The following is a 27,391-nucleotide window of genomic DNA, read 5'->3' on the forward strand; positions in this document are numbered from 1 at the left end:
ACCTGGTACCAGGCTAGAGGCTCTCCCTCACAAACAGACCTGATACCAGGCTAGAGGCTCTCCTTCCCCAACAGACCTGGCACCAGGCTAGAGGCTCTCCCTCACCTTATCAGCCAGGATGGCGAGGGTCCTCTCCAGACCGTTGGCAGAGCGGTCCTTGGCGGCGCGGGACAGTCTCTCAGCATAGTAGCTGACCTGGGTCTTCAGGGTGTTGATGTGGGAGATGATCTCCTTGGCCCGGACAATGTCCTGGGGGATGTACACTATAGACTGACAGCTGGACAGGGCACTGCTGCAGGGACGGACAGGGTGGGGTGTTAAGAGAACACAGCATTTACTCTGAATCACAGACAGTAGACGCAGAGACAGTAGTCACAGACAGACGCAGAGACAGTAGTCACAGACAGACGCAGAGACAATAGTCACAGGCACAGTAGTCACAGACAGTCACACAGAAAGTAGTCAGAGACAGTAGTCACAGACACATAGACGCAGAGACAGTAGTCACAGACAGTAGTCGCAGACACGTAGACGGAGAGAAAGTAGTCGCAGACAGTAGACGCAGAGAAAGTAGTCACAGACAGTAGACGCGAGAAGATAGTCACAGACAGTAGTCACAGAGAAAGTAGTCACAGACAGCAGACACAGACAGGTAGACAGAGAAAGTAGTCACAGACAGTAGACGCAGAGAAAGTAGTCACAGACACGTAGACACAGAGAAAGTAGACACAGACAGTAGACACAGACACGTAGACACAGAGAAAGTAGACACAGACAGTAGACACAGACACGTAGACACAGACAGTAGACAGTAGTCACAGAGAAAGTAGTCACAGAGAAAGTAGTCACAGAGAAAGTAGTCACAGACAGTAGTCACAGACAGTAGTCACAGACAGTAGTCACAGACAGTAGTCACAGACACAGACAGTAGACACAGACAGTAGTCACAGACACAGACAGTAGTCACAGACAGTAGTCACAGACACAGACAGTAGACACAGACAGTAGTCACAGACACAGACAGTAGACACAGACAGTAGTCACAGACACAGACAGTAGACACAGAGAAAGTAGTCACAGACAGTAGACGCAGAGAAAGTAGTCAGACAGTAGACACAGACAGTAGACACAGACAGTAGTCACAGAGAAAGTAGACACAGACAGTAGACACAGACAGTAGACACAGACAGTAGACACAGACAGTAGTCACAGACAGTAGTCACAGACAGTAGACACAGACAGTAGACACAGACACAGACAGTAGACACAGACAGTAGTCACAGACACAGACAGTAGACACAGAGAAAGTAGTCACAGACAGTAGAGGCAGAGAAAGTAGTCACAGACAGTAGACAGTAGACACAGACAGTAGACAGTAGACACAGACAGTAGTCACAGACAGTAGACACAGACAGTAGTCACAGACAGTAGACACAGACAGTAGTCACAGACAGTAGACACAGACAGTAGTCACAGACAGTAGTCACAGACAGTAGTCACAGACACAGACAGTAGTCACAGACACAGACAGTAGTCACAGAGAAAGTAGTCACAGACAGTAGACGCAGAGAAAGTAGTCACAGACAGTAGACACAGACAGTAGACACAGACAGTAGTCACAGACAGTAGTCACAGACAGTAGACACAGACAGTAGACACAGACAGTAGACACAGACAGTAGTCACAGACAGTAGTCACAGACAGTAGTCACAGACAGTAGTCACAGACAGTAGTCACAGACAGTAGACACAGACAGTAGACACAGACAGTAGTCACAGACACAGACAGTAGACACAGAGAAAGTAGTCACAGACAGTAGACGCAGAGAAAGTAGTCACAGACAGTAGTCACAGAGACAGTAGTCACAGACACGTAGACACAGAGAAAGTAGTCACAGACACGTAGACACAGACACGTAGACACAGACACGTAGACAGAGACAGTAGACGCAGAGAAAGTAGTCACAGACACGTAGACACAGACACGTAGACACAGACACAGACACGTAGACAGACACGTAGACAGAGACAGTAGACGCAGAGACAGTAGACACAGAGACAGTAGACGCAGAGACAGTAGACGCAGAGACAGTAGACGCAGAGACAGTAGACGCAGACACGTAGACACAGACACGTAGACACAGACACGTAGACACAGACACGTAGTCACAGACAGTAGTCACAGACAGTAGTCACAGACAGTAGTCACAGACAGTAGTCACAGACAGTAGTCACAGACAGTAGTCACAGACAGTAGACACAGAGAAAGTAGTCACAGACAGTAGTCACAGACACGTAGACAGAGACAGTAGTCACAGAGACAGTAGTCACAGACACGTAGACACAGACAGTAGACGCAGAGACAGTAGTCACAGACACGTAGACACAGACACGTAGACAGAGACAGTAGTCACAGACACGTAGACAGAGACAGTAGACGCAGAGACAGTAGTCACAGACATGTAGACAGAGACAGTAGTCACAGACACGTAGACACAGACACGTAGACAGAGACACGTAGACAGAGACAGTAGTCACAGACACGTAGACACAGAGACGCAGACAGAGACAGTAGACACGTACAGAGACAGACAAGAGACAATAGACGCAGATGTGTAGACAAAGGTGGTAAGAGCACACACAGGAACGTGAGACTGAATGTGCACTGCATTCTGGGAACTGAAGGAGATGGTACTTCTGCAACATTCTCTCACACTGCTTGACATATTACACACCTGGCTGCATACAATTCATATCTGAATAATTCAACTCTGTTAGAATATTCTACTGTGCAGGTCTGGGACTGAGGTGAGCCTCCACAAGCCTGTTCCTCACCTGGAACACAGACAACACGATCTAGACATAGAACCACAGATGTTCAGAGTGAGGCAGACTGTTTAAGATGTAGAATGTACAATGCTATTGTTATGGATCTGTTGGTCTCTGTAGTTCTATGCCTCAAACCCCATAGCAAGCGCTCTACTGTAGATCACCCTCTGTCCATACACAGTAGCTTACGATGGTACTCACAGGCGGCCATTGTGGATTCACACTTACAGTGGTGAAACACAGGTAGGTGACTGAGTGACTCAGCCTTACAGCTAAACGACAAACTCAGTGACGGCGAACAAACAATCATTTCCGTGCAGAAAGAACCAAACAAACAGTGGGGAGAATAAAATGACTAAAGAACAGAATCAGAGTACATAGGAACTCACCATTCTTCCTCATAAACGCTGATTAGAAAATAAAGATGCAATTGGAAAAAATTAAAAAGCCAGAAAACTGAAAATCATCTTTGAAATATATAATATAATTAACGGGAAATGCCAAGGCTAAAAGCAGCATAGCATGTAGTGTACAATGAGAAAACAGATAGGAGGTCGGCCGTCAAAATACGGACCATGCAGTAGCACAGGAACAAGGGAAAACAGACGTACACGGATTTGATGAATGAAGCATTGCATTTGACAGTATGTTGTGGGGTATCATTCATTAACCACATAAATAATATCATTCTCAGGACGTGATTCTCAACTGTATAATGACGTTAATGTTTCGACGAAAGCAGTGGTTTGTGTTTAATGCAGGTATTCATTCTGCCTAATGGTTAAAACCTGTTAAAACACCTTAAACGTGTTTCGATGTAGTCCAACGTTACAATACCATTTTAAAAGGGGACGGGGAGAGGTACAAGGGTGTTTCTCTAACAAAAGCAGACTTAGGATTCACTTGATTAGAAATGTGTCCGTTAAAAACAAGACTTAAAAAGCCAAGCCAGTACACAGCCAGATAGTAAGTAGGGTTGTTAGCTGAGTAGATTAGTGAGCATTAGCAGCAAAAAGGATACACCTAATACAAAGGTCTAACCAAGGTTCTACCACAGTTCCACCTCTTTGTGAGGTTCTGTACTCACTGTTTCTTGGCCTCCTCGAACTTGGTGATTTGCTTGCGCAGGCCGCTGTTCTTGAAGCCCTGGCAGTGGGCGGCGGGAGCCCCGATAGTCACCACGTCATACGTGTGGTCTGGGGGAACACAACTATTAAGGCCAAAGTGGAGAGATGCATGAACATCCAGGGAATGGGGCTCAGCTCACCAAAGCCAGACTCATCCTGCACCCTCATCCTCTGGACATGAAGGTTGGTGGGTATGAACTCCAGCTTCCTCTCTGCCTTCAGGTTACTGGCCTTGAACGACGGACCTGGAGGAAAGACCAGAGAAAACAGAGGGGTGGAATAGACAGAGTAGGATTCTCATGTTAAACCACAACAAACCAAGCACCTTAGACATAGTTATCTGCGGCTGAAATAAGTTAGTGAGTGTGTTACTTGTAGTCGTGTGTGTGTGTGTGTGTACAATACTAACCCTTGTAGTTGGTGAGGTCAGAGAGAGTCTCCTGGTAGGCGAGGATGATGGTCTGGTACTGAGTGACTATCTGTTGTCGTAGGTTCTCCCAGCACGGTGACAACTCCCCCAGCTCCTCCAGCTCACAAACCCTGAACACACAAACACTTAGGCATTAAGTGATATTTTATTAATGCACACTCAATTAAAACATCCCTGGACACGGACACAAATGTGCATTTCGGAGTGTGTATATGTCTCTGTGTGTGAATATGTGTGTGTGTATGTATGTATATGTCTGTGTGTGTGTGTGTGTGTCTGTGTGTGTGTAGTGTACCTGACAGCGTCCTCCTCCAGCAGTAGTTTGACATACTGTCTGGGGATGTTGAGAGACAACACACTTTCAGCCATCTGTTCTAGCACCCGCAGGTTGTGACCGTCCGTGGTGGGGAAACGGTACATTCTGGACATGGTGCCTCCAAACACTGAGAGACACACACGGAAAATACTCATCATCTAACACGATCTCTGAATCATTTATTTTGCTCCACAGTCGAGTAATAAATGATAAAGGACCTGTATATTTGAAGGTCATATTTTGTCCCGTGATGATTTAAAGTGTAAGAGGAACGTGTGAAAAAGTATTTCCTTCCCAGAGGACAATAAGCTATTCCATTGTATACAGATGTCTGTCCAGACACTCACATCTGAGAGTGGTGACTAAGAAAAGCAACAATCTCTCACTGAGCGTACGGGTAATGACATTTCTCTGTGAAACCTGCTAACATCCAGCCATGAGGGACGGATCGGATGTCTAATCAAATCATTTTGAGCCGCAGAAATCATTTTTTAGAACAGACAATCACATTAGGTGAAATGTTACGGAGGATGATACCGAACTGCATTCGTCTCAGGTGACACTTATGAAATATTGGCGCCTGCTTACAAAGCGCCTCAGTGGGGAGACAGACTCTCCTAGTGGGCTTTGGTAGAGGTGGTGCCAGTGGGCTGAGATAATGGGACAGACCCAGATGTCCCTCCTACCTGATGTCAGCAGGGTGTCTTTGCATAAAGATGCATATTTGGCTCTGACGCCCATGGATTCTGTCAGGCTCTCATCCACCGGAAGCACGGTCTGTGGCACACAGGGATAGAAGAGTCACACAATCAGGATGCACACACACACGACCCTGGCCACGGTCTCACAGGTCACGGGTGTCTGACATTTGGTGTCAGCGGTAGGGATCCGGCGAGAGTCTCGGAAGCTCACCCTGCCGTTGATGGTGTCTGGTAACCTGGCAACAGGCAGAGTCCTCTGGTCCCTCTTCTCCTCTATCTGCCAGGCAATGATGGTGATGTTCCCCACGTGCTTGTTCTCTGCAGATCTGTTCATCAATAACACACATCAATAGGGCTGTCAACGGCATCCCCCAGGATCACACAGTCTACAGTCAAGCAGCAACGATCAAACAGCAAAAAACTATGACAGACCCAAAACAATCTAGCTGAAAAATGTATAGGCTTCATTTTCACATTACTATGGAGTCATGCCTCCTCGTCAGTTATAAGAAAATAATAATTTGTCTGCTTACATTTGTCCTATTTCACAAATGTACAAGTATATATTATACACGTGTGAATTAATTTTCTTTCTCCCATATCCCCACTCCTCCCGAGACCCCCTCACAGAGTGGGGTCACGGCCAGGGTCAGCCATTGATAACTAAAGAATGAGACAGGATTAGTGAGCGTTGGCAGCAAGCAGGACACACCTGATACAACAGCAACCCTGGAACAATTAGGGTTAAGTGCCTTGCTCAAGGGCACACAGATTTTGTTTTACCTTGCCGGCTCGGGTTACTGGCTCAGTGCGCCAACCGCTAGGCTACCTGCCGCCTTACCAAAGGCATGGCATATTTTATTTTTATTTAACCTTTATTTAACTAGGCAAGTCAGTTAAGAACAAATTCTTATTTTATAATGACGGCCTACCCCGACCAAACCCTAACCCGGATGACTCTGGGCCAATTGTGCGCCGTCCTATGGGACTCCCAATCATGGCCTATTGTGATAGAGCCTGGATTCAAACCAGGGTGTCTGTAGTGACACCCCTAGCACTGAGATGCAGTGCCTTAGGGTCAGGGTCAGGTGTAACCTCTGTGTCTCTCCTACCTCAGGGTCAGGTGTAACCTGTGTGTCTCTCCTACCTCAGGGTCAGGTGTAACCTGTGTGTCTCTCCTACCTCAGGGTCAGGTGTAACCGGTGTGTCTCTCATACCTCAGGGTCAGGTGTAACCTGTGTGTCTCTCCTACCCCAGGGTCAGGTGTAACCTGTGTCTCTCCTACCCCAGGGTCAGGTGTAACCCGTGTCTCTCCTACCCCAGGGTCAGGTGTAACCCGTGTCTCTCCTACCCCAGGGTCAGGTGTAACCCGTGTCTCTCCTACCTCAGGGTCAGGTGTAACCCGTGTCTCTCCTACCTCAGGGTCAGGTGTAACCTCTGTGTCTCTCCTACCTCAGGGTCAGGTGTAACCCGTGTCTCTCCTACCTCAGGGTCAGGTGTAACCCGTGTCTCTCCTACCTCAGGGTCAGGTGTAACCCGTGTCTCTCTCCTACCTCAGGGTCAGGTGTAACCCGTGTGTCTCTCCTACCTCAGGGTCAGGTGTAACCCGTGTGTCTCTCCTACCTCAGGGTCAGGTGTAACCCGTGTGTCTCTCCTACCTCAGGGTCAGGTGTAACCCGTGTGTCTCTCCTACCTCAGGGTCAGGTGTAACCCGTGTGTCTCTCCTACCTCAGGGTCAGGTGTAACCCGTGTGTCTCTCCTACCTCAGGGTCAGGTGTAACCCGTGTGTCTCTCCTACCTCAGGGTCAGGTGTAACCCGTGTGTCTCTCCTACCTCAGGGTCAGGTGTAACCCGTGTGTCTCTCCTACCTCAGGGTCAGGTGTAACCCGTGTGTCTCTCCTACCTCAGGGTCAGGTGTAACCCGTGTGTCTCTCCTACCTCAGGGTCAGGTGTAACCTGTGTCTCTCCTACCTCAGGGTCAGGTGTAACCTGTGTCTCTCCTACCTCAGGGTCAGGTGTAACCTGTGTCTCTCCTACCTCAGGGTCAGGTGTAACCTGTGTCTCTCCTACCTCAGGGTCAGGTGTAACCTGTGTCTCTCCTACCTCAGGGTCAGGTGTAACCTGTGTCTCTCCTACCTCAGGGTCAGGTGTAACCTGTGTCTCTCCTACCTCAGGGTCAGGTGTAACCTGTGTCTCTCCTACCTCAGGGTCAGGTGTAACCTGTGTCTCTCCTACCTCAGGGTCAGGTGTAACCTGTGTCTCTCCTACCTCAGGGTCAGGTGTAACCTGTGTCTCTCCTACCTCAGGGTCAGGTGTAACCTGTGTCTCTCCTACCTCAGGGTCAGGTGTAACCTGTGTCTCTCCTACCTCAGGGTCAGGTGTAACCCGTGTCTCTCCTACCTCAGGGTCAGGTGTAACCCGTGTCTCTCCTACCTCAGGGTCAGGTGTAACCCGTGTCTCTCCTACCTCAGGGTCAGGTGTAACCCGTGTCTCTCCTACCTCAGGGTCAGGTGTAACCCGTGTCTCTCCTACCTCAGGGTCAGGTGTAACCCGTGTCTCTCCTACCTCAGGGTCAGGTGTAACCCGTGTCTCTCCTACCTCAGGGTCAGGTGTAACCCGTGTCTCTCCTACCTCAGGGTCAGGTGTAACCCGTGTCTCTCCTACCTCAGGGTCAGGTGTAACCTGTGTCTCTCCTACCTCAGGGTCAGGTGTAACCTGTGTCTCTCCTACCTCAGGGTCAGGTGTAACCTGTGTCTCTCCTACCTCAGGGTCAGGTGTAACCTGTGTCTCTCCTACCTCAGGGTCAGGTGTAACCTGTGTCTCTCCTACCTCAGGGTCAGGTGTAACCTGTGTCTCTCCTACCTCAGGGTCAGGTGTAACCTGTGTCTCTCCTACCTCAGGGTCAGGTGTAACCTGTGTCTCTCCTACCTCAGGGTCAGGTGTAACCTGTGTCTCTCCTACCTCAGGGTCAGGTGTAACCTGTGTCTCTCCTACCTCAGGGTCAGGTGTAACCTGTGTCTCTCCTACCTCAGGGTCAGGTGTAACCTGTGTGTCTCTCCTACCTCAGGGTCAGGTGTAACCTGTGTGTCTCTCCTACCTCAGGGTCAGGTGTAACCTGTGTGTCTCTCCTACCTCAGGGTCAGGTGTAACCTGTGTGTCTCTCCTACCTCAGGGTCAGGTGTAACCTGTGTGTCTCTCCTACCTCAGGGTCAGGTGTAACCTGTGTCTCTCCTACCTCAGGGTCAGGTGTAACCTGTGTGTCTCTCCTACCTCAGGGTCAGGTGTAACCTGTGTGTCTCTCCTACCTCAGGGTCAGGTGTAACCTGTGTGTCTCTCCTACCTCAGGGTCAGGTGTAACCTGTGTGTCTCTCCTACCTCAGGGTCAGGTGTAACCTGTGTGTCTCTCCTACCTCAGGGTCAGGTGTAACCTGTGTGTCTCTCCTACCTCAGGGTCAGGTGTAACCTGTGTGTCTCTCCTACCTCAGGGTCAGGTGTAACCTGTGTGTCTCTCCTACCTCAGGGTCAGGTGTAACCTGTGTGTCTCTCCTACCTCAGGGTCAGGTGTAACCTGTGTGTCTCTCCTACCTCAGGGTCAGGTGTAACCTGTGTGTCTCTCATACCTCAGGGTCAGGTGTAACCTGTGTGTCTCTCCTACCTCAGGGTCAGGTGTAACCTATGTGTCTCTCATACCTCAGGGTCAGGTGTAACCTGTGTCTCTCCTACCTCAGGGTCAGGTGTAACCCGTGTCTCTCCTACCCCAGGGTCAGGTGTAACCCGTGTCTCTCCTACCCCAGGGTCAGGTGTAACCCGTGTCTCTCTCCTACCCCAGGGTCAGGTGTAACCCGTGTCTCTCCTACCTCAGGGTCAGGTGTAACCCGTGTCTCTCCTACCTCAGGGTCAGGTGTAACCCGTGTCTCTCCTACCTCAGGGTCAGGTGTAACCCGTGTCTCTCCTACCTCAGGGTCAGGTGTAACCCGTGTCTCTCCTACCTCAGGGTCAGGTGTAACCCGTGTCTCTCCTACCTCAGGGTCAGGTGTAACCCGTGTCTCTCCTACCTCAGGGTCAGGTGTAACCCGTGTCTCTCCTACCTCAGGGTCAGGTGTAACCCGTGTCTCTCCTACCTCAGGGTCAGGTGTAACCCGTGTCTCTCCTACCTCAGGGTCAGGTGTAACCCGTGTCTCTCCTACCTCAGGGTCAGGTGTAACACGTGTCTCTCCTACCTCAGGGTCAGGTGTAACCCGTGTCTCTCCTACCTCAGGGTCAGGTGTAACCCGTGTCTCTCCTACCTCAGGGTCAGGTGTAACCCGTGTCTCTCCTACCTCAGGGTCAGGTGTAACCCGTGTCTCTCCTACCTCAGGGTCAGGTGTAACCCGTGTCTCTCCTACCTCAGGGTCAGGTGTAACCCGTGTCTCTCCTACCTCAGGGTCAGGTGTAACCCGTGTCTCTCCTACCTCAGGGTCAGGTGTAACCCGTGTCTCTCCTACCTCAGGGTCAGGTGTGACCCGTGTCTCTCCTACCTCAGGGTCAGGTGTGACCCGTGTCTCTCCTACCTCAGGGTCAGGTGTAACCCGTGTCTCTCCTACCTCAGGGTCAGGTGTAACCCGTGTCTCTCCTACCTCAGGGTCAGGTGTAACCCGTGTGTCTCCTACCTCAGGGTCAGGTGTAACCCGTGTGTCTCTCCTACCTCAGGGTCAGGTGTAACCTGTGTGTCTCTCATACCTCAGGGTCAGGTGTAACCTGTGTGTCTCTCATACCTCAGGGTCAGGTGTAACCTGTGTGTCTCTCCTACCTCAGGGTCAGGTGTAACCTGTGTGTCTCTCCTACCTCAGGGTCAGGTGTAACCTGTGTGTCTCTCCTACCTCAGGGTCAGGTGTAACCTGTGTCTCCTCCTACCTCAGGGTCAGGTGTAACCTGTGTGTCTCTCCTACCTCAGGGTCAGGTGTGACCCGTGTCTCTCCTACCTCAGGGTCAGGTGTGACCCGTGTCTCTCCTACCTCAGGGTCAGGTGTAACCTGTGTGTCTCTCCTACCTCAGGGTCAGGTGTGACCCGTGTCTCTCCTACCTCAGGGTCAGGTGTGACCCGTGTCTCTCCTACCTCAGGGTCAGGTGTAACCTGTGTGTCTCCTACCTCAGGGTCAGGTGTAACCCGTGTCTCTCCTACCTCAGGGTCAGGTGTGACCCGTGTCTCTCCTACCTCAGGGTCAGGTGTAACCTCTGTGTCTCCTACCTCAGGGTCAGGTGTAACCTCTGTGTCTCTCATACCTCAGGGTCAGGTGTAACCTGTGTGTCTCTCCTACCTCAGGGTCAGGTGTAACCTGTGTGTCTCTCCTATCTCAGGGTCAGGTGTAACCTGTGTGTCTCTCCTATCTCAGGGTCAGGTGTAACCTGTGTCTCTCCTACCTCAGGGTCAGGTGTAACCTGTGTGTCTCCTACCTCAGGGTCAGGTGTAACCTGTGTGTCTCTCCTATCTCAGGGTCAGGTGTAACCTGTGTCTCTCCTACCTCAGGGTCAGGTGTAACCTGTGTGTCTCTCCTACCTCAGGGTCAGGTGTAACCTGTGTCTCTCCTACCTCAGGGTCAGGTGTAACCTGTGTCTCCTCCTACCTCAGGGTCAGGTGTAACCTGTGTGTCTCTCCTACCTCAGGGTCAGGTGTAACCTGTGTGTCTCCTACCTCAGGGTCAGGTGTAACCTGTGTGTCTCTCCTACCTCAGGGTCAGGTGTAACCCGTGTCTCTCCTACCTCAGGGTCAGGTGTGACCCGTGTCTCTCCTACCTCAGGGTCAGGTGTAACCTGTGTGTCTCCTACCTCAGGGTCAGGTGTAACCCGTGTCTCTCCTACCTCAGGGTCAGGTGTGACCCGTGTCTCTCCTACCTCAGGGTCAGGTGTAACCTGTGTGTCTCTCCTACCTCAGGGTCAGGTGTAACCTGTGTGTCTCTCCTACCTCAGGGTCAGGTGTAACCTGTGTGTCTCTCCTACCTCAGGGTCAGGTGTAACCTGTGTGTCTCTCCTACCTCAGGGTCAGGTGTAACCTGTGTGTCTCTCCTACCTCAGGGTCAGGTGTAACCTGTGTGTCTCTCCTACCTCAGGGTCAGGTGTAACCTGTGTGTCTCTCCTACCTCAGGGTCAGGTGTAACCTGTGTGTCTCTCCTACCTCAGGGTCAGGTGTAACCTGTGTGTCTCTCATACCTCAGGGTCAGGTGTAACCTGTGTCTCTCCTACCTCAGGGTCAGGTGTAACCTGTGTGTCTCTCCTACCTCAGGGTCAGGTGTAACCTGTGTGTCTCTCCTACCTCAGGGTCAGGTGTAACCTGTGTCTCTCATACCTCAGGGTCAGGTTTAACCTGTGTCTCTCCTACCTCAGGGTCAGGTTTAACCTGTGTCTCTCCTACCTCAGGGTCAGGTGTAACCTGTGTCTCTCATACCTCAGGGTCAGGTTTAACCTGTGTCTCTCCTACCTCAGGGTCAGGTTTAACCTGTGTCTCTCATACCTCAGGGTCAGGTTTAACCTGTGTCTCTCATACCTCAGGGTCAGGTTTAACCTGTGGTTCTTCTCCTGCAGCAACTCCTTCACAGGAAACAGAGCTGAGCCCAATAAATACATCTAGGTCAGGAGAAAGAGAAAGCGAGAGAATAAAAAGAGAGACAGTGAGGGAGAGAACGAGGGAGTGAGTGAGCGAGAGAGAAAGGCAACAGAGACAGACGTCTAAGAAAACAACACTCCCAAGGTGGCTGGTGAGGGAAGGGAGGTGATGAAAGGAATGGGACTGACCTAGTAGTTTATTATCTGATGGGAGCAGGACATATTACTTGGTGTTTTAATGTCATCTTATCTAATATTCTACTCACCGTGCCCTGAGAGCGGTCCTTGACGTCGTAAACAGACAGCTTGACCTGCGTCTGCTGGTTGATCAGAGAGTCCTGGAAGAAGGCTATGCTGCTCAGGAATATAGGGTTATTGGTGCCCTGTAGGGGGAAGCAATCAATCCATGAAGCTCTCATTGTTGCTTCATCTAAAATGTACACATAAAGAAAGATATTAGTTAACAACATGCTAAAATCATGTTTTATTGTCACATACACCAGATAGGTGCAGTAGATTGTGTTGTTTTACAGGATCAGCCACAGTAGTACGGCGCCCCTGGAGCAAATTAGGGTTAAGTGCCTTGCGACCTTTCAGTTCCTGGTTCAAACTTTGAACCGCTAGGCTACCTGCCGGATAACAACATTCTGCAATCATACAGGAACACAACGGGGCAGGGGGACGACGGCCCCAGGGGGCAGGGGGACGACGGCAGTAGGGGGCAGGGGGACGACGGCAGTACGGGGCAGGGGGGGCGACGGCAGTAGGGGGCAGGGGGGGCGACGGCAGTAGGGGGCAGGGGGGGGCGACGGCAGTAGGGGGCAGGGGGGGCGACGGCAGTAGGGGGCAGGGGGGGCGACGGCAGTAGGGGGCAGAGGGGCGACGGCAGTAGGGGGCAGAGGGGCGACGGCAGTACGGGGCAGAGGGGCGACGGCAGTACGGGGCAGAGGGGCGACGGCAGTACGGGGCAGAGGGGCGACGGCAGTACGGGGCAGAGGGATGATGGTCTGTCTCACCTCGATGATCTCAGTCTGGGTGTGTTTGGTCCAGAAGGCCTGGGGAGGGGTGGTGCAGCTCACTGCCACAAAGCTGTTGGGTTTCCGCTCCAGAGCTGGGGTCACCAACTCATTACAGGCTGGGGAGGGAGGGACACAGCACGTTGGAACGCACGGAACAAGAAATGAAAGACAAATTCCTATAGAAGTTAATTTACTGTACTCACCCACACTGAACTCTAGAACAGGCTCATCTGGATCCTGGCTGTTTCCTACAAAACAGCAAAACAGCATTAACTCATACAAGTCATTTCCCACTAATTCAGTTGGCAGAAATTAAAGGACAACAGTGATAAAAACATGTGGGTGTACCTTGATATACAGACTGGATAAACAGGATGTGTACAAGACAGGAAGTAATTCCATTACCAATTGTTCATCACATGGTCTCTCATATTGTTTGTTTCCTTGATATTGTCTGTGTCCAACACATAACAAGCAACCCTTTCCCATTCACCTGCGAGCGCCAGGCCGATCATCTCAGAGGAGAGGTCAAAGGTGTTGGCCCGGTACACTGACCAGGGTCTCTGGTGGCGGGGGCTACGCTCTCTAGCCTCCGACATCCTGCTGGTCTTCTCCAGGGAGGAGGAGAGGCGCGGGTGGTGGAGGTGAGAACACACACCCTTGTACTGAGCCACTCCAGGGCCCCGCCTGGGCCTTCCTCAACGAGCTGAGAGAAGGAGAGAGAGAGGGAGAGAGAAGGGACAATGATAAACATAAGGGACCACACCAATTATACATCCATTCACATCTCCACTCTGACCATTGTTCCTCTCTCTTTTCCCTCTCTGTACCTCCCCTTCACATTTCGATTTTGGTGCAGGAGCACTGCAGGCTGGAGGTGGCTGGACTCCCAGAGGAGAGGCTAGTCCACATACAGAGAGAGAGAGGGATGGACGGAAATATATAGAGAGAGACAGGGATGGAGGGACATCGACAGAGAGAGCAGCACGTGTCTGTGAACATGCAGTTACATATCATTACTCTGCTTCAGCAGCATCCCGAGGGCACTGCATCTATCTCTCTGCTGCACAATCTGCTCTCAACCACATCTGACAAATTCGCTTATTTGTGTGTGTGTGTGTGTGTGTGTGTGTGTGTGTGTGCGGGCGCACGCGTCCGTCTGTCCCTCACTGTGTGTCTATATGTGTACTCGAGTCTGACTGTCTAGCAAGGCTTTCGTCCATGGATTCCTAAATATATTAGAAAAATCAAAACCTTTTCACTTTGTCATTATGGGGTGTTGTGTGTAGATTGAGGGGACTCAAATATTGTATACATTTTAGAATACTGCTGTTGCGTAACAAGTCATGGGGTCTGAATACTTTCAGAAGGCACTATGCTGCCATTATTTAAGATGATACGTTTTATAACTCTCAGTTCCTCTATGCTATCAATTAACTGATGACACACGGGTTGAAATGTGTGCGATTTGACACCTACTCCATCGCGGTTTCACTCTGAATTAATGTGATAAAGTGCCCCTTGAAATAATAGTGTGAAATTGTAAGCGACAGTTTTGAAATAACGGGAGACCGTTGTGTAAACAGGACGAATGACATTGTCCTATTCAGAGCTTGTCCCTGTCTGCTGGCAGGCTAAAGGACAGTCTGTGTTTACTTCATGTAGTACACTTTGTGCCCAAACAAAGACAATGCATCCACTGTATCAAAACTCTGAAATCTATATATATATTTATTTGGAAAAGGCACACACCTGTCTATATAAAGGTCCCACAGTTGACCGTGCATGTCAGAGCAAAAACCAAGCCAAGAGGTTTAAGGAATTGTCAAATTGTCAATAGAGCTCAGAGATAGGATTGTGTCAAGGCACAGATCTGGGGAAGGGTACCAAAACATTTCTGCAACATTGAAGGTCCCCAAGAACGCACTGTTCTCCATCATTCTTAAATGGAAGAAGTTTGGAACCGCCAAGACTCTTCCTAGAGCTGGCCGCCCTGCCAAACTGAGCAATCAGGGGAGAACGGCCTTGGTCGGGGAGGTGACCAAGAACCCTATTTGACACTCTTAAAGAGCTCCACAGTTCCTCTGTGGAGATGGGAGAACCTTCCAGAAGTACTCCTCCAATCAATCCTTTATGGTAGAGTGGCCAGACGGAAGCCAATCCTCAGTAAAAAAGGAACATGACAGCCCACTTGGAGTTTGCCAAAAGGCACCTAAAGGACTCTGACCATGAGAAACAAGATTCTCTGGTCTGATGAAACCAAGATTGAACTCTTTGGCCTGAATGCCAAGCATCACGTCTGGAAGAAACCTGGCACCATCCCTACGGTGAAGCATGGTGGTGGCAGCATCATGCTGTGGGGATGTTCTTCAGCCACAGGGACTGGGAGACTTGTCAGGATCGAGGGAAAGATGAACGGAGCAAAGTACTGAGATATCCTTGATGAAAACCAGCTCCAGCACGCTCAAGACCTCAGACTGGGGGCGAAGGTTCACCTTCCAACAGGACAACGACCCTAAGCACAGTCAAGACAACGCAGGAGTGGCTTCGAGACAAGTCTCTGAATGTCCTTGAGTGGCCCAGCCAGAGCCCGGACTTGAACCCGATCGAACATCTCTGGAAAGACCTGAGAATAGCTGTGCAGCAAATGCACTGTATAAGCTGGCATCAACTGAAGAAGGGTCTGAATAGGCATAAATGGAGCAACAGGTGCCCTTCAAGCAAAATAACAATGAGTGGTGACAGATGTTTTTCTAAATGTTGAACTGACACTTTCATATCAGTGATGCGTATTCCAAATATAGAGCGCATTTCTGCTCTCACTCCTCATCACAAAACCATCCAATGTCCCTCCCACTCCTCATCCTCTCCCCACACCTCCCCCTCAGGGGACATAGTTCATCCAGGGAAGGCCCTCAGCCATTGGCCAGTTAGCACAGGAACCAGGCCTCTCCTCAAAACAGGAACAATTAGCCCATTTACACTGAGGCTGGAGGCTGTAATAGACCAGCCCTGGTCTACTTACAGCTTCAATAGAGATCCACACTCTATTTCTGTCACTGCTAACAGCTGGAGTATAGTAGCTAGCAACAGCCCACAGCACCAAGGCTAGAACACCTCAGAGAGACTAGGTCAGGCAAGGAGGAACAAGTCAGAGCTGCTTGCTTTCACATACATCTATTGACAATACCCAGCTTAGTCAAGATGATCAACACTGCCTGTACCGTATGAACAAAACCACTTATCAAGGTTCCGTTGAACACTTTGTTGCTCTGTGATACCACAGGTCTACTGCTGGGTTAAATAAATTAAGTGTTGGGCTGATATGTAGGGCATCCTTTATGCAGAGAGCCTTTCAAGGGTTCATGTGGACTATCCCAGAGATTCAGCTGTGGCGAGATAATACAAACAGCAGGATCTTTTTCTAGGGATTCTGATGGAACCACTCCTTCATCTGCCCCCGGTCGTCTCCATGGTAACAACAGTGCGCTCTTCAAAGTATCACTCTGGGCCTTGCTCAATGAAACACACTGACCAGGTTTCCCGAAGAAAACGGTTGACTTATTTAGTTGGACTGTAAGGACATAGACATGGCAGAAGGGTTGGTCATCAGCTTGACTGGAAGGCACATTCCTGTGTGTTATGATGATGAGTAGGAGCAGAAGGATAAGGACATCCTGCTAGCTTAATGATGTCTGCTCTGATCATGTAGGTAAACTTCCCCTGCAAGTCAGTGTTTCTCCTAGGTTACATCAAAAGAAAGGAAGGGAACTAAATACCTGGACTGCATAGCCGCAAATATTTTGGTCTATGTTTAGGCAGGGGTGTGCAACAGAGCTAGGGAAGGGGGGGGGGGGGGGGGCGTCCCACCTATGCATTCATAGGGGAAACCTTGTCATAGAGCCACACATCCTCAGAGTGCTGTCAGTTGGGCATCATTCCACAGAGGCTGGGCTGGGGGCTTTCCTGGCAGGAGTACAAGGTGCTGGAGGCCTGTCTTGTCTAATCAGGCAGAAATTCTGGAGGAGAGCCCATCGATAGCTAGCGGATGCTGCTGGTGCTGAAAAGCTCAGCAGATACAGGTCTGGTTAGCACACTCATCACAGACCCTCTTCTGCCCTGCCAGAGCACATGTGGCTCTGGCCAAATAAAGTGCACTATATAAACAATAGGGTGCACTTCAGGGAATGAATCCAAATGTCTTGTATGTGCTCTCTGTACAATGGATCAACATTGATTGAATTCATGGTCAGGTTCTTTGGCTACTACCTACAACTGTTCTGTAATTGCCTGGGAATATGGGCCAAATGGTAGCAGACGGTGGTAGGCCTGATCACAGACGACAATAGTGCCAGGATCGTGGACTACAGGAAAGGGAGGGCCAAGCACACCCTCATCCACATCGACAGGGCTGTAATGGAGCGGGTTGAGAGTCAAGTTCCTCTGTGTCCACATCACTAAGGAAGTAACCTGGTCCTCACACACTAACACAGTCAAGAAGGCACGACAACACCTCTTCCCCCTCAGGAGGCTGAAAAGATTTGACATGGGCCCTCAGATCCTCAAAAAGTTCTACAGCTGCACCATTGAGAGCATCTTGACTGGCTGCATCACCGCCTGGTATGGCAACTGCTTGGCATCTGACCGCAAGGCGCTAGAGGGTAGTGCGTACGGCCCTGTACATCACTGGGGCCAAGCTTCCTGCCATCCAGGACCTCTATACCAGGCTGTGTAAGAGGAAGACCCTAAAAATTGTCAAAGACTCCAGCCACCCAAGTCATAGACTGTTCTCTCTGCTACCGCACGACAAGTGGTACCGATGCACCAAGTCTGGAACCAACAGGACCCTAACAGCTTCTACCCCCAAGCCAGAATACAACTAAATAGTTAACCGAATAGCTACCTGGCCTATCTGCACTGACCCCCCTGCACAAAATCTTTTGACGCATCACATACGCTTCTGCTACCGTTTATTATCTATACTGTTTCCTAGTCACTTTATCCCTACCTATATGTTTATTTTTTTATTTTATTTCACCTTTATTTAACCAGGTAGGCTAGTTGAGAACAAGTTCTCATTTGCAACTGCGACCTGGCCAAGATAAAGCATAGCAGTGTGAACAGACAACAACACAGAGTTACACATGGAGTAAACAATAAACAAGTCAATAACATGGTAGAAAAAAGAGAATCTATATACAATGTGTGCAAAAGGCATGAGGTAGGCAATAAATCAAATAATTACAATTTAGCAGATTAACACTGGAGTGATAAATCATCAGATGATCATGTGCAAGAAGAGATACTGGTGTGCAAAAGAGCAGAAAAGTAAATAAATAAAAGCAGTATGGGGGTGACGTAGGTAAATTGGGTGGGTAGTTTACAGATGGACTATGTACAGCTGCAGCGATCGGTTAGCTGCTCGGATAGCAGATTTTTAAAGTCGTTGAGGGAGATAAGTCTCCAACTTCAGAGATTTTTGCAATTCGTTCCAGTCGCAGGCAGCAGAGAACTGGAAGGAAAGGCGTCCAAATTAGGTTTTGGCTTTAGGGATGATCAGTGAGATACACCTGCTGGAGCGCGTGCTACGGGTGGGTGTAGCCATCGTGACCAGTGAACTGAGATAAGGCGGCACTTTACCTAGCATAGCCTTGTAGATGACCTGGAGCCAGTGGGTCTGACGACGAACATGTAGCGAGGGCCAGCCGACTAGGGCATACAGGTCGCAGTGGTGGGTCGTATAAGGTGCTTTAGTAACAAAACGGATGGCACTGTGATAAACTGCATCCAGTTTGCCTGAGTAGAGTATTGGAAGCTATTTTGTAGATGACATCGCCGAAGTCGAGGATCGGTAGGATAGTCAGTTTTACTAGGGTAAGTTTGGCGGCGTGAGTGAAGGAGGCTTTGTTGCGGAATAGAAAGCCGACTCTAGATTTGATTTTGGATTGGAGATGTTTGATATGAGTCTGGAAGGAGAGTTTGCCGTCTAGCCAGACACCTAGGTACTTATAGATGTCCACATATTCTAGGTCGGAACCGTCCAGGGTGGTGATGCTAGTCGGGCGTGCGGGTGCAGGCAGTGAACGGTTGAAAAGCATGCATTTGGTTTTACTAGCGTTTAAGAGCAATTGGAGGCCGCGGAAGGAGTGTTGTATGGCATTGAAGCTCGTTTGGAGGTTAGATAGCAGTGTCCAGGGAAGGGCCGGAAGTATACAGAATGGTGTCGTCTGCGTAGAGGTGGATCAGGGAATCGCCCGCAGCAAGAGCAACATCATTGATGTATACAGAGAAAAGAGTCGGCCCGAGAATTGAACCCTGTGGTACCCCCATAGAGACTGCCAGAGGACCGGACAACATGCCCTCCGATTTGACACACTGAACTCTGTCTGCAAAGTAGTTGGTGAACCAAGCAAGGCAGTCATTAGAAAAACCGAGGCTATTGAGTCTGCCGATAAGAATATGGTGATTGACAGAGTCGAAAGCCTTGGCCAGGTCGATGAAGACGGCTGCACAGTAATGTCTTTTATCGATGGCGGTTATGATATCGTTTAGTACCTTGAGCGTGGCTGAGGTGCACCCGTGACCGGCTCGGAAACCGGATTGCACAGCGGAGAAGGTACGGTGGGATTCGAGATGGTCAGTGATCTGTTTGTTGACTTGGCTTTCGAAGACCTTAGCTAGGCAGGGCAGGATGGATATAGGTCTGTAACAGTTTGGGTCCAGGGTGTCTCCCCCTTTGAAGAGGGGGATGACAGCGGCAGCTTTCCAATCCTTGGGGATCTCAGATGATACGAAGGAGAGGTTGAACAGGCTGGTAATAGGGGGTGCGACAATGGCGGCGGACAGTTTCAGAAATAGGGGGTCCAGATTGTCAAGCCCAGCTGATTTGTAGCAGCGGGGGGGGCGGGGCTGTTGGCCAAGGTTGGAGTCGCCAGGAGGAAGGCATGGCCAGCCATTGAGAAATGTTTGTTGAAGTTTTCGATTATCACGGACTTATCAGTGGTGACCGTGTTATCTAGCCTCAGTGCAGTGGGCAGCTGGGAGGAGGTGCTCTTGTTTTCCATGGACTTTACAGTATCCCAGAACTTTTTGGAGTTAGAGCTACAGGATGCAAATTTCTGCTTGAAAAAGCTGGCCTTTGCTTTCCTGACTGACTGCGTGTATTGGTTCCTGACTTCCCTGAACAGTTGCATTTCGCGGGAGCTCTTCGATGCTATTGCAGTTCGCCACAGGATGTTTTTGTGCTGGTCGAGGGCAGTCAGGTCTGGAGTGAACCAAGGGCTTTATCTGTTCTTGGTTCTGCATTTTTTGAACGGAGCATGCTTGTCTAATATGGTGAGGAAGTAACTTTTAAAGAATGACCAGGCATCCTCAACTGACGGGATGAGGTCAATATCCTTCCAGGGTACCCGGGCCAGGTCGATTAGAAAGGCCTGCTCGCAGAAGTGTTTTAGGGAGCGTTTGACAGTGATGAGGGGTGGTCGTTTGACTGTGGACCCGTGGCGGATACAGGCAATGAGTCAGTGATCGCTGAGATCTTGATTGAAGACAGCAGAGGTGTATTTGAAGGGCAAGTTGGTCAGGATAATGTCTATTAGGGTGCCCATGTTTACGGATTTAGGGTTGTACCTGGTGGGTTCCTTGATGATTTGTGTGAGATTGAGGGCATCAAGCTTAGATTGTAGGACTGCCGGGGTGTTAAGCATATCCCAGTTTAGGTCACCTAACAGAACAAACTCTGAAGCTAGATGGGGAGCGATCAATTCACAGATGGTGTCCAGGGCACAGCTGGGAGCTGAGGGGGGTCGGTAGCAGGCGGCAACAGTGAGAGACTTATTTCTGGAGAGATTAATTTTTAAAATTAGAAGTTCGAACTGTTTGGGCATAGACCTGGAAAGTATGACTGAACTTTGCAGGCTATCTCTGCAGTAGATTGCAACTCCTCCCCCTTTGGCAGTTCTATCTTGACGGAAAGTGTTATAGTTGGGTATGGAAATCTCAGAGTTTTTGGTGGCCTTCCTAAGCCAGGATTCGGACACGGCAAGGACATCAGGGTTGGCAGAGTGTGCTAAAGCGGTGAGTAAAGCAAACTTAGGGAGGAGGCTTCTGATGTTGACATGCATGAGGCCAAGGCTTTTTCGATCACAGAAGTCAACAAATGAGGGTGACTGGGGACATGCAGGGCCTGGGTTTACCTCCACATCACCCGAGGAACAGAGGAGTAGTAGGATGAGGGTGCGGCTAAAGGCTATCAAAACTGGTCGCCTAGAGCGTTGGGGACAAGGAATAAAAGGAGCAGATTTATGGGCGTGGTAGAATAGATTCTGGGCATAATGTGCAGACCAGGGTATGGTGGGGCACGGGTACAGCGGAGGCAAGCCCAGGCACTGGGTGATGATAAGAGAGGTTGTATCTCTGGACATGCTGGTCTCAATGGGTGAGGTCACCGCATGTGTGGGGGGTGGGACAAAGGAGGTATCAGAGGTACGGAGAGTGGAACTACGGGGTCCATTGCAAAGCAAAACAATGATAACTAGCCTGAACAACAGTATGCAAGGCATATTGATATTTGAGAGAGACATACAATAAGGCATAAAGTGATTGCAGGTCATGATTGGAGAGCTAGCTAAAACAACAGGTGAGATAACAGCAGCTAGTCAGCTAACACAGCAACAGAAGGTAAAAATGGCGACGACTGGGCAGAGAGGGTCGGATTAACTACACACAGATCCTGAGTTAAAGCACAGAGCCGACAGATAAAACACAAATACACAGAATGGAGTACCATGAATTAATGGACAGTCAAGCAGGCATCAGCTATGTAGCCAAGTGATCATAGTGTCCAGGGGGCAGCCGTAGATGGAGCAGTGAGGCCTCCACTAAGCTAGCACGCGTTTAAAGTTAGTAGCCCGGGGGGTGGTCTGCTCAGACGGAGGGGGTCTGCTCAGACGGAGGCCGGTTGAGGGCACGTCTGCAGACCAGACGTGGTCGTGTCGACAGAGAATCCAAGCCGGATGGCGATGGCGAAAGAGAGGTTGTGAATTGTAGAATTGTGTTTGCTAACTGGTGCTAGCTTCCTGGCTGCGCTAGCTGCAAGATAAGCTAGCAGTTAGCAGACCGGGGCAGGCAAGTTAGCCTTTGGGGGACGTCGCGATGGGGGGGGGGGGGGGGGGGGGGATTCTGTTTTTGCCTCTTCGTGCGGTGACGTCGATAGACCAGTCGTGGAATTAGTAGGGTTCCAGGTAGCTCTAGGTAGCTAACAGGCCTAGTAGGTTAGCAGAATGGGCCTTCAGCGGGCGTCACGCCTGAGGGGCCTGTTGGAGTCCTCGGGCAGATTATGTCGGTATTCCAGTCGTAGAGGATCGGCGGGGTTCCGTGCTCCGTACCGGCAGTAAAGGGGTCCGGATATTGTAGCCCAGGAGTGGGCTTCAGTGGTAGCACAGGAGCCCTAGCCGGGCTAGCTTCAGGCTAATTGGTGCTTGCTCCGGGATGGAAACGCTACCCAGGAGTGGTCACCCGGGATTGTGGTTAGCTAGTTGCGAAGATATGTACATGTATACCTCAATTACATCATACCCCTGCACATCAACTCGGTACTGGTACCCCGTGTATACAGCCTGCACATCGACTCGGTACCCCGTGTATACAGCCTGCACATCGACTCGGTACCCCGTGTATACAGCCTGCACATCGACTCGGTACCCCGTGTATACAGCCTGCACATCGACTCGGTACCCCGTGTATACAGCCTGCACATCGACTCGGTACCCCGTGTATACAGCCTGCACATCGACTCGGTACCCCGTGTATATAGCCTGCACATCGACTCGGTACCCCGTGTATATAGCCTGCACATCGACTCGGTACCCCGTGTATATAGCCTGCACATCGACTCGGTACCCCGTGTATATAGCCTGCACATCGACTCGGTACCCCGTGTATATAGCCTGCACATCGACTCGGTACCCCGTGTATATAGCCTGCACATCGACTCGGTACCCCGTGTATATAGCCTGCACATCGACTCGGTACCCCGTGTATATAGCCTGCACATCGACTCGGTACTGGTACCCCGTGTATATAGCCTGCACATCGACTCGGTACTGGTACCCCGTGTATATAGCCTGCACATCGACTCGGTACTGGTACCCCGTGTATATAGCCTGCACATCGACTCGGTACTGGTACCCCGTGTATATAGCCTGCACATCGACTCGGTACTGGTACCCCGTGTATATAGCCTGCACATCGACTCGGTACTGGTACCCCGTGTATATAGCCTGCACATCGACTCGGTACTGGTACCCCGTGTATATAGCCTGCACATCGACTCGGTACTGGTACCCCGTGTATATAGCCTGCACATCGACTCGGTACTGGTACCCCGTGTATATAGCCTGCACATCGACTCGGTACTGGTACCCCGTGTATATAGCCTGCACATCGACTCGGTACTGGTACCCCGTGTATATAGCCTGCACATCGACTCGGTACTGGTACCCCGTGTATATAGCCTGCACATCGACTCGGTACTGGTACCCCGTGTATATAGCCTGCACATCGACTCGGTACTGGTACCCCGTGTATATAGCCTGCACATCGACTCGGTACTGGTACCCCGTGTATATAGCCTGCACATCGACTCGGTACTGGTATCCCGTGTATATAGCCTGCACATCGACTCGGTACTGGTACCCCGTGTATATAGCCTGCACATCGACTCGGTACTGGTACCCCGTGTATATAGCCTGCACATCGACTCGGTACTGGTACCCCGTGTATATAGCCTGCACATCGACTCGGTACTGGTACCCCGTGTATATAGCCTGCACATCGACTCGGTACTGGTACCCCGTGTATATAGCCTGCACATCGACTCGGTACTGGTATCCCGTGTATATAGCCTGCACATCGACTCGGTACTGGTACCCCGTGTATATAGCCTGCACATCGACTCGGTACTGGTACCCCGTGTATATAGCCTGCACATCGACTCGGTACTGGTATCCCGTGTATATAGCCTGCACATCGACTCGGTACTGGTACCCCGTGTATATAGCCTGCACATCGACTCGGTACTGGTATCCTGTGTATATAGCTTGCACATCGACTCGGTACTGGTATCCTGTGTATATAGTCATGTTATTGTTACGCATTGTTTATTCCTTGTTTTACACATTTTTTCTATATTTTTCTCTCTGCATTGTTGGGAAGGGCCGGTAAGTAAGCATTTCACTGTTAGTCTACACCTGTTGTTTATGAAGCATGTGACAAATAACATTTGATTTATAGCACCAGAGTGAGGAGACCCTGGTTATTAGTAACTCATGGGCTTTTGGAGCTTCCACGGCTAGGTTAACAAATCCTTGCTGGGTTTCTGACGTAGTTTCTCACACCCAGTAACAACTGGAGAATACCGCACAGACTGGTCGGGACCAGACTCGGTTCAAACCGGTTTCTAGGGTTTGCGAATACGGGTTTGATGAATTCTCAGTGTCTTTGTTTTACCCTGGGCACCTGGTACTGTAGGTTAACCAGATAAACAGAGACATTGACACTTGTGACATTGTCCTCACCAGAGAAGCTAAGGAATTACAATGCGAAGCATATGTTTCTACCTGATTTACCTTAAAAATGGGGGGAGTGACACCAATGGTGACAGCTAGTCTTACTGGCATCCGATCTGACTGGCAGGGTTTAGTGGATTTCACTTCTGCTGTTATGTTAAGTCTAATGCTGCACGCAACTGGCAAGCTCTCTATGAAGGAACCGGGTGAGTGAGCGCGTTTGTGACATTGAGGACCCTGTGAGGCGTCCACGGTACTGCCTGAAATCCGATTTCTCCTTTCTCTCCCTGTTTACTCCCTCTCCTTCCCAGCAGACTACACTCCTACTAATTCCACCGTTAATGAGTCTAATTCAGCCGAGTGACTCAGTGACTCCATCAGGATTACCAGCCAAGCGACAAGATCATTCTTTAATTTGTCTTGAATCTAAAACCTCAGCTTGCCTTGGTTGTGAAAGCACCTCAAGGCTCCGTGTTTCTTCCAACTCTGTGCTGGTTTCAGGACCCTCCCTCCAGAGCTCCTGAGTGGGATTGACACTATCACAAGGAGGGGTCTTATCCAACCACATCTGGAAAGATGACATGTTTGTTTCAAGGGTTTCTCTGCTCTCAGTCTCAGACTGTCTCCAAGCCTGAGAAGGGCAGTGTGGAGGAGAGCTCGGTCCTGTTGCCCTTAAAAGGCAAAAAAATGTTTCTGTGTTGACTGACTGCCAAGGTGCTGACTGTCCAGGCCAGGCATCACACACGCACACAAACGACGACGAGCTAAAAGCATAGTCTCAGAGTTTCCTCAGATCTTGACTTCCCATCTCTGCCTTATCAAACACACCTATACAGAAGACAGGATATCAGCTCTCCCTCCATGTCACTAGTTTCCATCTTACTGTCGTCCTCCTGCACTACCAGCCCACATTAGTTATTTTTATAGCCCCAGCCTTGTCTGAACAGACTACTACTCTGCACCACACCAGTATCTGTGTCATAATGACTATGGAGAAGGTAAACAATGCTGGAGAGCAAACAGAGTACATTCACATGCTTATTTTATCTGTCTAAATGAGGTGCTGTGAGTAAGCCCTGTATCAGGGTCAAATAACACTGGATTCATCATAAAATGTAATAGACAATCTCTATCAAAATAATATCTCCAAAATCTTAGACTTCCCTGCCATTTTCATTTCCCGAATAAATATTAGGATGAATTGGTAGGTGCAGAAAGTCTTACATATTCTTCACCTTAATTTGTATGATGTAGAGTAGTTAATGTTGCCCTCCAGACTAGAGGTCGACCGATTAATTGGAATGGCCGATTAATTAGGGCCAATTTCAAGTTTTCATAACAATCGGTAATCTGTATTTTTGGACGCCGATTACATTGCACTCCACGAGGAGTCTGTGTGGCAGGCTGACTACCTGTTACGCGAGTGCAGCAAGGAGCCAAGGTAAGTTGCTAGCTAGCATTAAACGTATCTTATAAAAAACAATCAATCTTAACATAATCACTAGTTAACTACACATGGTTGATGATATTACTAGTTTATCAGCTTGTCCTGCGTTGAATATAATTGAGGCGGTGTCTGTTCATTTATCATTGAATCACAGCCTACTTCGACAAACGGGTGATGATTTAACAAGCGCATTCACTAAAAAAGCACTGTCGCTGCACCAGTGTACCTAACCATAAACATCAATGCCTTTCTTAAAATCAATACACAAGTATATATTTTTAAACCTGCATATTCAGTTAATATTGCCTGCTAACATTCATTTATTTTAACTAGGGAAATTGTGTCACTTCTCTTGCGTTCTGTGCAAGCAGAGTCAGGGTATATGCAGCAGTTTGGGCCGCCTGGCTCGTTGCGAACTGTGTGAAGACCATTTCTTCCTAGAAAACACCGTAATTAATTTGCCAGATTTTTACATAATTTTGACATAACATTGAAGGTTGTGCAATGTAGCAGCAATATTTTGACTTAAGGATGCCACCCGTTAGATAAAATACGAAAACGGTTCCGTATTTCACTGAAAGCATAAACATTTTGTTTTCAAAATAATAGGTCATTAATATGGTCAAATCCGGAAACTAAGGCTCGTATTTCTGTGTATTTATTTTATTATAATTAAGTCTATGGTTCAATATAGCAGTCTGACTGAGCGGTGGTAGGCAGCAGCAGGCTCGTAAGCATTCATTCAAACAGCACTTTCCTGCATTTGCCAGCAGCTCTTCGCTGTGCTTCAAGAATTGAGCTGTTTATGACTTCAAGTCTATCAACTCCCGAGATTAGGCTGGCAATACTATAGTACCTATAAGAATATCCAATAGTCAAAAGGTACATGAAATACAAATGGTATTGAGAGAAATAGTCCTATAATTCCTACATCTTCTTACCTGGCAATATTGAGACTCATGTTTAAAGGAACCACCAGCTTTCTCATGTTCTGAGCAAGGAACTTAAACGTTAGCTTTTTTACATGGCACATATTGCACTTGTACTTCCTTCTTCAAAACTGTGTTTTTGCATTATTTAAACCAAATTGAACACGTTTCATTATTTATTTGAGACTAAGTTAAATTTATATATTAAGTTAAAATAAATGTGTTCATTCAGTAGTTGTAATTATAAATATATATATCATTATTTATTTAAAAAATCGGCATGGCCTTTTTTTGGTCCTCCAATAATCGGTATCGGAGTTGAAAAATCATAGTCTGTTGACCTCTACTCCAGACTAGCTGCCTAGTTCCTACAGTAGTGAGAGCAGCCCTCCAGACTAGCTGCCTAGTTCCTACAGTAGTGAGAGCAGCCCTCCAGACTAGCTGCCTA

General features: G+C 49.2%; 1 protein-coding gene across 12 annotated transcripts in view; it reads right to left on the reverse strand.

Annotated features, from left to right (window-relative positions):
* LOC129840544 (inositol polyphosphate-4-phosphatase type I A-like) overlaps window positions 1-27,391 on the reverse strand; it is a 53,028-nt gene that overhangs the window by 13,409 nt on the left and 12,228 nt on the right. For 8 of the 12 annotated variants that reach the window (XM_055908487.1, XM_055908486.1, XM_055908492.1 and 5 more), the window contains exons 2-14: window positions 13,494-13,706; window positions 13,204-13,248; window positions 12,998-13,116; window positions 12,248-12,364; window positions 11,923-12,002; window positions 5,614-5,728; window positions 5,388-5,478; window positions 4,681-4,828; window positions 4,365-4,495; window positions 4,096-4,200; window positions 3,916-4,024; window positions 3,218-3,235; window positions 106-292 (exon numbers count right to left, since the gene is read on the reverse strand). In XM_055908487.1, the coding sequence (XP_055764462.1) occupies window positions 106-292; window positions 3,218-3,235; window positions 3,916-4,024; window positions 4,096-4,200; window positions 4,365-4,495; window positions 4,681-4,828; window positions 5,388-5,478; window positions 5,614-5,728; window positions 11,923-12,002; window positions 12,248-12,364; window positions 12,998-13,116; window positions 13,204-13,248; window positions 13,494-13,599 (1,371 nt within the window). In that variant the 5' untranslated portion in view covers window positions 13,600-13,706. Of the gene's footprint in view, window positions 1-105; window positions 293-3,217; window positions 3,236-3,915; window positions 4,025-4,095; window positions 4,201-4,364; window positions 4,496-4,680; window positions 4,829-5,387; window positions 5,479-5,613; window positions 5,729-11,724; window positions 11,762-11,922; window positions 12,003-12,247; window positions 12,412-12,997; window positions 13,117-13,203; window positions 13,249-13,493; window positions 13,707-27,391 lie in introns of those variants that run through there. The other 4 variants (XM_055908488.1, XM_055908493.1, XM_055908494.1 and 1 more) reach the window with 3 other exon arrangements.

This window comes from Salvelinus fontinalis, chromosome 41 (assembly GCF_029448725.1).
Source record: "Salvelinus fontinalis isolate EN_2023a chromosome 41, ASM2944872v1, whole genome shotgun sequence".
Taxonomy (NCBI): Eukaryota; Metazoa; Chordata; class Actinopteri; order Salmoniformes; family Salmonidae; genus Salvelinus; species Salvelinus fontinalis.